General features: G+C 43.5%; 2 protein-coding genes across 2 annotated transcripts in view; both read right to left on the bottom strand.

Annotated features, from left to right (window-relative positions):
* The window catches only part of LOC139402159 (voltage-dependent P/Q-type calcium channel subunit alpha-1A-like), a gene marked incomplete at its 3' end in the record, with an annotated part of 19,308 nt that extends 19,200 nt beyond the window's left edge, over positions 1-108 (bottom strand). The window contains exon 1 of the mRNA XM_071146245.1: positions 1-108. This exon is cut by the window's left edge and continues 650 nt beyond it.
* An 8,089-nt stretch (positions 109-8,197) lies between these two features.
* The window catches only part of LOC139402158 (voltage-dependent P/Q-type calcium channel subunit alpha-1A-like), a 90,801-nt gene continuing 88,998 nt past the window's right edge, over positions 8,198-10,000 (bottom strand). Inside the window, exon 39 of the mRNA XM_071146244.1 lies at positions 8,198-8,407. Coding sequence (XP_071002345.1) covers positions 8,255-8,407 — 153 coding nt within the window. The 3' untranslated portion in view covers positions 8,198-8,254. The remainder of the gene's footprint in view (positions 8,408-10,000) is intronic.

Raw genomic sequence — 10,000 nt, forward strand, 5'->3', positions numbered from 1 at the left:
ATCTGATAACCTTCACCATTAGGAGAATTAAGACCTGATCTGATCCTGTGTCAGTCAGTGCTTAGTAGCAACCAGAGCCATATACTTAAGCAATAAGGCGCGAGGAGGTGTGGTATATGGCCAATATACCACGGCTAAGGGCTGTGTCCAGGCACTCCGCATTGTGTCTTGCCTAAGAACAGCCCTTAGCTGTGGTATATTGGCCATATATCAAAAACCCCAGAAGAGCCTTATTGCTATTATAAACTGGTTATCAAAGTAATTAGAGCAGTAAAAATAAATGTTTTGTCATACCCGTGGTATACGGTCTGATTTACCACGGCTGTCAGACAATCAGCATTCAGGGCTTGAACCACCCAGTTTATAAATGTATATATACCAGGGTTAGGGTCAATTCCATTTCAATCAATTCATAAAGTTCCAATTCCACATTTTCCTCATTGAAAAACATTGAAGAGAATTGGGATTTCACTGTACTTCCTGAATTGACTGCAATTGAAATGGAATTGACCCCAACCCTGATATATACACACAGTGCTTTCAGAAAGTATTCATACCTCTTGACTTTTCCCACATTTTGTTATGTTACAGCCTGCATTTAAAATAGATTACATTGAGATGTTGTGTCACTGTCCTACACACAATACCCCATAATGTCAAAGTGGAATGATGTTTTTTGAAACTTTCATAAATGAATACAAAATGAAAAGCTGGACTGTTTTGAATCAATAAGTATTCAACCCCTTTGGTATGGCAAACCTAAATAAGTTCAGGAGTCAAAATGTGATTAAGAAGTCACATAATAAGTTTTATGGACTCACTCTGCGTGCAATAATAGTGTTTAACATGATTTAACATGATTTTTGAATGACTATCTCATCTCTGTACACCAAACATACAATTATCTGGAAGGTCCCTCAGTCGAGCAATGAATTTCAACACAGATTCAACCACAAAGACCAGGGAGGTTTTCCAATGCCTCGCAAAGAAGGACACCTATTGGTAGATGGGTAAACATGTATCCCTTTGAGCATGGTGAAGTTATTAATTACACTTCAGATGGTGTATCTATACACCCAGTCACTACAAAGATACAGGCGTCCTTCCTAACTCAGTTGCCGGAGAGGAAAGAAACTGCTCAGGTATTTCACCATGAGGCCAATGGTGACTTTAAAACAGTTACAGAAAGTATTCACACCTTGACTGTGAACCACTACTCACAGAGTTTAATGGCTGTGATAGGAGAAAACTGAGGATGGATCCACAGCATTGTAGTTACTTCACAACACTAACCTAAATGACAGAGTGAAAAGAAGGAAGCCTGTACAGAATACAACATATTCCAAAACATGCATCCTGTTTGCAATAAGGCACTAAAGTAAAACTGCAAAAAATATGGCAAAGAAATTAACTTTATATCCTGAATATAAAGTGTTATATTTAGGGCAAATCCAACACAACACATCACTGAGTACCACTCTTCATATTTTCAAGTACAGTGGTCGCTGCATCATGTTATGGGTATGCTTGTCATAGGCAAGGAAAAGGGAGTTTTTTTAATACAAATTACCGGAATAAAGCTAAGCACAGGCAAAATCCTAGAGGAAAACCTGGTTCAGTCTGCTTTCCAACAGATATTGAGAGACAAATTCACCTTTCAGCAGGACAATAACCTAAAACACAAAGCCAAATATACACTGGAGCTTACCAAGACCACGTTGAATGTTCCTGAGTGGCCTAGTTACAGTTTTTGACCTAATGCGGCTTGAAAATCTTCGGCAAGACTTGAGACTTGTCTGTCTAGCAATGATCAACAACCAACTTGACAAAGCTTAAAGCTCTTAGAGACTTACCAAAAAGACTCACAGCTGTAATCGCTGCCAAAGGTGATTCTAACATGTATTGACTCAGGGGTGTGAATACTTATGTAAATGAGATATTTCAATATTAAAATGTTAATACATTTGCAAACATTTCTAAAAACACGTTTTTATGTGTCATTATGGGGTAGAAAAAATATATACTTAATCAATTTAGAATTCAGGCTTGAACACAACAAAAATGTGGAATAAGTCAAGGGGTTTGAATACTTTCTGAAGGCACTGTATATGGCTCTGGAGGATAATTCTACTTCCTCCATCAAAACAGCTCCTCAGCAGTCCTTTCTGTTGTTTCGCCCATATATGGAGTGTGGCGGGAGCAGGGATGTCTTCCATTGGCTGGTCTGTGGTGGTGTCGATGGCTACATGACTACAGATGCCGTCATGTTCATCCAAACCAAAAGCTAAAATGTTAACGGCTAAATGAATGGGTGTGAACCCGGGTTGTAGCGTGCTCGCTAACACTGAGTCCTTCTGGGAAAATGTGTTTTAATATACTAACAAGTGAAATGGGATATGGAGGGCGAGGTACAAAACTAGTGCACTATTTTCCCTAGAAAGCACATTCATGAATACCACTGAAGATTCACAGAGACGGTTTTGTTACATGAGCGTCCAATGGTTACATCAGGAACCTCAGCTCAACATCCAAACAACCAACCAGAGATGACGGAATACACAGACAGGAGCACACAGAGAGGGGAGAAGGGTTCTGGTTAGACAGGCCTGATGACAGTCAACCTAGATTGACCAATCAGGGAGGGTTTTGAGAAGTCAAGGTCCCGCCCCCCTCCTGGAAGAACAAATCGAGTCAGAGGGACGAGGGGATGGATGGACAGACAGATAGACATGGAGAGAAAGATGGAGGGAGAAGGAGGGAATATGCAAAAGAGTGATAGAGGAGTGACATAGATAGTGAGTGATACATAACTAAATGTATAGAAAGGTACAGACCTGGGGCACAGAGAGACATGGTAAACCGTGGTAGAAAGACAGATTACAACAGTGAAAAGACAGGCAGTGAAACAGTGGTAGAAAAGACAATAGGAAAGATTATATATATATATATATATATACACACATATATAAATAATAAACTATATAAATTGGAGAATAGATTAAGACATAATGAAAGGTAGTATAACAGTTGTAGGGAGGAGGGAAGGAGGGAAGGAAGGAGGAAAGGGAAGACAGAGTTAAGGAAAGAAGGTGGGAAAGATTGTAAGGAGAGATGACAGGAAGGTGCAACAGATTGAAGGAGGGAATAAGGAGAGATGACAGGAAGGTGCAACAGATTGAAGGAGGGAATAAGGAGAGATGACAGGAAGGTGCAACAGATTGAAGGAGGGAATAAGGAGAGATGACAGGAAGGTGCAACAGATTGAAGGAGGGAATAAGGAGAGATGACAGGAAGGTGCAACAGATTGAAGGAAGGAAGTAAGGAGAGATGACAGGAAGGTGCAACAGATTGAAGGAGGGAATAAGGAGAGATGACAGGAAGGTGCAACAGATTGAAGGAGGGAATAAGGAGAGATGACAGGAAGGATGGACATAAAGAAAGGAAGTAAGGAGGGAAAGAGTACAACTGAGAAATGAAAGCGGGAAGAAGGGAAGGAGGGAAAGAGTACAACTGAGAAATGAAAGCGGGAAGAAGGGAAGGAGGGAAAGAGTACAACTGAGAAATGAAAGCGGGAAGAAGGGAAGGAGGGAAAGAGTACAACTGAGAAATGAAAGCGGGAAGAAGGGAAGGAGGGAAAGAGTACAACTGAGAAATGAAAGCGGGAAGAAGGGAAGGAGGGAAAGAGTACAACTGAGAAATGAAAGCGGGAAGAAGGGAAGGAGGGAAAGAGTACAACTGAGAAATGAAAGCAGGCAGAAGGGAAGGAGGGAAAGAGTACAACTGAGAAATGAAAGCAGGAAGAAGGGAAGGAGGGAAAGAGTACAACTGAGAAATGAAAGCCGGAAGAAGGGATAGACAGAAAGACATAGTTTGTCATTGTGCACCACGGGCCAGCTGGTGATGTTGAGAAGGAGGAGCCTGTATGGAACTGGACAGTCAGTGCAACCAATGTGGTGACAGCATTCAGGAGGATCATACCAACTCATAGACGGGGTCTAAAATATCATACACTCCATTCACCTAGGGCCCGATTGAGACTTGAGATAAGTAGACTTAACATGGACTTAAGTCAATAAAACATGGACATAAGTCAACATTTGTTACCTAAGTCCATGTTAAGTCAACTTATCTCATGTCTGAAAAGCGGCCCTACTGAATACCCACAGAGCCCTAACCCCGCATCATGGACTTGATCTTGGATAGAATAAGATGGGTGCCAATTCTGTTTCTTAAAACATCCAAGAAAACATCTAAGCAACTTTGATTTTGGGCTGAACCATTACTTTAACTTCAGCCTCCACAGGCAGATAAAAGCCATTAGAAGCTGTGGACTGCAGCACAGGAGCAACGGGGTATCCCGGGGAATGGGGACAAGGTGTTAGAGAAACAGGGCACATCACATTAAGAGGTAGTGCATTTACACAGCATTCATAGACAACAGGAGTGCACACGTACATTGGCCATGTTGTATCATTGTTATTCATATCATTTTCAAAACAAAACAATTGCAATTTGACAGTTTAAAACATCTCCCCCTTCTCCTCACCACTATACCATTCATCCCCCCCATGCTTAAAAAGGGGAGGAGTTCAAAGAAGTACTTCAAGGGGCAATCTGCGACTGAGTTTTATTGTTTGAACGGCAGATTGCCCCTTTAAGTAAATATACAAGTGGTGGTTATGATGGGGGTAAAGTAATGGGTAGGAGGGGGGTATAGTAATGGGTAGGAGGGGGGTATAGTAATGGTAGAGTAAAGCTAAAGAGGTAGCGAGTGGAAGAGCCAGGCCGTCCTCAGCCTACGATAGCCATCCATCATGCTAACTGGGAAACAGGCAGAAACAGCCTGGTGCCGGAGTAGAGAGAGAGAGAGAGAGGTAACTGGAGTTAGCATGCTGCAGGGGTAACCCAGGACCAGGCAGCGCTCATCGGGAGGGTTCCAAGGCGGAGGAGGTAGATGTGGGAGGACGAGCGGGGGGGCAAGGGGGAAATAAAGGGCTTAGGGGGTTGACGGACCAAGGAGGGCAGCGATGGAGGTCCTGGAAAGGGTGCAAGGGGGCCAGGAAACGGGGTCTAGCGAAGAAGTGGGATTAGGGTCATGAGGATGGTTTCTGGAGGGAAGGGAGGCTATGGAGGTCTGGAAAGGGGGGCTATGGGGGCAGGAAGTAGAAAGGGGGTGCTGGGGTTTGAAGGACCAAAAATAGCAGCCATGGGGGTTCTGGATGGTGGGTAAAGGCGGGAGGAAGAGTTGAGGAGCTAACGGAAGGGGGAGCTGAGGGGGTTGGATGATTTGGGCTTCACTGGGGTGTGGGAGCATGGGTGTCTGGAGGCAAGAGAGGGTATGGGGAGCTGGACAGGTTTGGAAAGGGGATCTAAGGGGGAAGGAAGAGTCGGTTCTGGGGTGTATTTTGGAGGTCACAGGGGTGGGCCTGGGTCTAGTGGGTACCTGCTCCTCGCGTAGGGCCTGGAGCTTCTTGGCCTTGCTCTGTCTGTAATACTCCATGATCATCATGGCAGCGTAGATCTTCCCCACCGTCAGGTCTGTGGCTGCTGAGAGAGGGACAAGTTACCCTGCCTCGATTAGACCACAATGTGGATGGGACCCTGAGCCGTGAGACGAGAGAGAGGGGGATGGGAGTGGGGGACCGACCATGCTACGACACCACACACACATACAGGCAGTTGCGGGCACTAAAAAGTTAGGTCGTGTTGCTGTATTGGTAGAACAATTGCTGCCAACGTGTGGACAACACTTCACTCTATTCCTCCTAACGGTAGGTTTGGTTTTTAGAAAACAAACATTTCAGTGGCCGCGACTGTAGGGTAAGTCTTAAAGTCCTTGATTCGTCTTCCTCCTTTAGTAGCATTAAGGGGAAATATCCGAGGTTCCACCCCTCAGACCTTCTCTTCCAATACGTTTTGACAAAGAGCCAATGATTCACTGACTCAGGAATCAAGGATGAAAGGAACGAAGGAAAGACTTTTTAGATTCACCCTACATACATAACACATGGTGACTGCATCAAATGACACCATGTACACAGAAATACACCACTTATTACCCATAAGGTAGTGGTTGAAAGTAGTGCACTATACTATATATTATCCCCTCTAAATGGAATATATGCATTAAATATGCACTATTAATAGCAGTATATATATACAATAATATACACAATGCTATGTACTATACAGGGAATATGGTAATGGTGTCATTTGAGATTTGCCTACAGATACAAGTACAGGTACAACCAAATACAACACATATACAACACTGTACAGTATACAACAGAGCTGATAGTCTTTTCACAATCAGTTCTTTTCTGTCGTTAACTGAAATGTTCTCTTTCACTTTAATTTGAACAGGCATAGTGCTTCAACGGTTTCTATAGAGGACTATATCGTCATTTCACGTTGACCATAGATCATCACTTCACGCCAATCCTACGCCTTCAGAAACAGGAGCTCCATTTCTTTCTCCAGAAACTCTAGATTGGCACCCAGAGTTTGGATGATCCAGATAACATCAAACATGAGGAAAACTATGGAGCTTTGTTTGACACTAAAACCCACCTCTTTACTCTGAAATATAAATGATGATCTATTCCCAGAGAAATGGCTCGAGGTCCCCCAGCATATCAACTTATTAAAAAGTATAATAATACTTTAGAATAATAGTAATTGTATAGTGCAATACTATGAAGTACTTTCTCAACATTGCATGCTGCTCTACTTTCAGTGAAGTATAACTTTAAATGAATAAATTGAAGTTATATTTAACACCAAGGCAGCGTGCTACACTACACTGTGTGTAGAACATTTGATCTCTTCCTTATTATAATAATAACAACACTGTTACTATACTACTACTACACTACTACTATTACTTTACTACTACTACTACTACTGCTACTGCCACTACCACTACCACTACTACTACTACTGCTACTACCACTACCACTACTACTATACTACTACTACCACTACCACTACCACTACCACTACTACTACTACTATTACTATAGGTCTATACTTGTACTACTATAACATGACTCTCACTAAGCCTATGTTGAGGCCCATACTCCCTGTAGTGAAAAGACTTCTATAGAGGGTTAGGGTCTATAGCAGGCACCCCCTGATGCAGGAACTGATTGAGTGGGGGTACAGAAGGGATTGTGTGAGTGTGTTTACGTTTTCTAAGAACTGTAAGTAGGGAGAGGTGAGGATGTACAGAGGGAGTTATGGTTGTACGTGTGTGTGTGTGTGTGTGTGTGTGTGTGTGTAGGCGGGAGGGGTTGTGTGTATGAAAATGAGTGTGTTATATGTAGGGAGAAGGTCCGTGGTGGTCCTGATCAAGGGGGGCGAAGCAGTGAGTGAGACTACGTTTAGTAGAAGCTGTCCTCTTGGTGAATTGGTGATCGTCGGACACACTTACACACGCACACACATCGTAGTGTGTGTTTTACGTTTCGTGGTGTAACTTACACTTGTGTGGCGTGACCAGCAGGTCTAGGTTCTTCTGAGAGAGGTTGGGCCAAATGGCCATCATTTCTTTCCTTAGCTCAGCGTCCATCTGATGTTTGTCAGCTCCTCCTGTGTTACCCAACACACACGTCAAGACACACACACACACACACGTGGGCATACGCACACGCAGGTACGCAGGACAGCAAACACACACAAGAGCAAACACACGCACGTACGAAAGAACATACGCAAGGGCAAACACACGTAAGCAAACGCAGGCAGCAGAGCAAGCCCACACACACACACGCACACACACACGCGCACACACACACACACACGCACACACACACGCGCACACAAATATGCATGCAAAAAAACAAGTTATCCAGCCACACATGTACACATTCACACAAACAAAAAAGATTTGGATTAATCCACAACTTCCTGAGCATTTATAAATGTTTGGTATATCACCACTATCTGGAAGGACAGGACTGATACCATACCTATGGTAGGAAGAAAAGAAAGGGAGAAAGAAAGAAATAGATAGAACGAAAGAAAGAAAGAAAGACAGACAGACAGAAAAAGAGAAACAGAGAGAGGAAGAATAAAAGCAAGAAAGCAAGAAAGCAAGAAAGAAAGAAAGAAAGAAAGAAAGAAAGAAAGAAAGCAAGAAAGAAAGAAAGAAAGAAAGAAAGAAAGAAAGAAAGAAAGAAAGAGTAGAAAGGGAAAAGGTAGGAAACAACAGATCAGAATGGCAAAAATAGTGAAAAAGTACAGCTGAAAAGGTTTAGTAGATAAAGAGAGACAGAAAAGGAGGAGGAGAGAAGGTCGTACCCTTGGCAATCTTGATATCGAGCGCTGTCCGAATCAGAGCCATGAGGGTGGAGTTGAAATGCACTGAGTTGTCCTCGGCAACCGGCAAGTCCATGCGCAGCAGCCTCTGTGGAGAGCCAATCAGGTGGAGAGGTTGAGAAAAGAGAGCGTGTCCGTGGTAGGGGGTGTGGTCTGAACCTCCAGGTAAGGGAAAAAGGGAGGGGCCAAGGATTGAGGGAGCTCGATAGGGCAACAGCCTAAAAAGGTTAGGTTTCAGTGTCTGTAATCTTATCTACTTGTTTATTTATCCAGGATTATGTTCGACTCTGTCTGTCTGATTCTGAAGACACAGAAATTTGGTGCAATTCAGTTTCACCTCACAGTTCATAGAGGGAATTGAAATCCAATTCATGAATTGAAAGAAATCCTCATAGAAAAAAAAAGTTGATTTCAATTCATCTCCCGAAGTGACTGAATCTAAATGGAATTGAACCCAACCCCACTTGCAGTATCTTGATTGTCAGAGGTCCCTTGTAGGTAGGTCTATGTTGTGTCTGTGTGTGCTAAAGGACTTTGTCATATGTAGTAACCACAGTATGATTTCCAAACTGTGAAACTGCCTTTTCCAAAGGAAACAGTGGAAAAGTACTTCCTGATTGTCTCCTGATTGGCAAGTGATACTCAAACAACTACACATTTATCCAATGGGCCGTCTGCTACAGAATGAGCGACTGCGAGAGCCAAGAGCCACACGGCACCGCAATGGCCGACGACCAACTGACCCAACCTATGCCCATGTTCCCTAATAATGTGTGAATGCAACGGTACGCATTCACGCATCTTATTACACACAAATGTACACACATGTACACATACAACCCCCTGTACCCTCCCACTAACACACAGTATATCAAGAGAATATACTGGAATAGACTGCAAGACATAGCAAACAGTAGTATCACTAGTGTAGTTGTATTACTCTTAATCAGGAGACTGGTGGGTTTTATCAAGGCATCTGCTATAGAGCTCCCCCTACCTGTATGGAGGTTCGCTACATGTTTTTGATTGATTTATTTCTAAACAGGTCAAACCAATGGATGAACTGCTAGATTTAAAAAAAAACAACCCAGGGTTGTTTTTTCACATCTATTAGTCGGTCATCGATTGGTTTGACCTCTGAACATGAGCGTTGGGTACTCACGTAGGACGGGCAAGCACGTGTGACACCATGTTAGTGTGTGTGTGTCATGCCCGAAAGCGTGTGTGGCAACAGTCGTCGCAGCCAACACCCACAGCCTCCAGGTGTCCATAGCAACAAGCCATGCAACAGAGCATGCGACGGACGCATGCTTTTCCCAACCCCCCCCCCCCCCCCCCAGATCCCCGACATTCAACATACCTCCACAAGCAGCATGCCCCTACCGCCCCCCTCCCCCCTCCCCAGGACAAGCAGCCGTGCAGCCGCGCACAGAGAGCATCATCATATTAGCTGTGATGGATTCATGGGGATATCTACGTATTGGACCCTCTCTATGGTTTCCTACAGAGCTACGCAGGCTACTTGAAGAGTCCTTAGTGTTAGTCTTTTAGACATGATGCAAAGGTCCGGATTGGCAGATCAGATCTCTCTCCATGCTAAACGGGTGCGTTATCTAGAAGGGGTCAGTTAAAGATGTTTATTAATAACATTCCCGGAGAGAAGAAAATAATAAAAAGAAGA

Source organism: Oncorhynchus clarkii, unplaced genomic scaffold (genome assembly GCF_045791955.1).
Source record: "Oncorhynchus clarkii lewisi isolate Uvic-CL-2024 unplaced genomic scaffold, UVic_Ocla_1.0 unplaced_contig_10649_pilon_pilon, whole genome shotgun sequence".
Taxonomy (NCBI): Eukaryota; Metazoa; Chordata; class Actinopteri; order Salmoniformes; family Salmonidae; genus Oncorhynchus; species Oncorhynchus clarkii.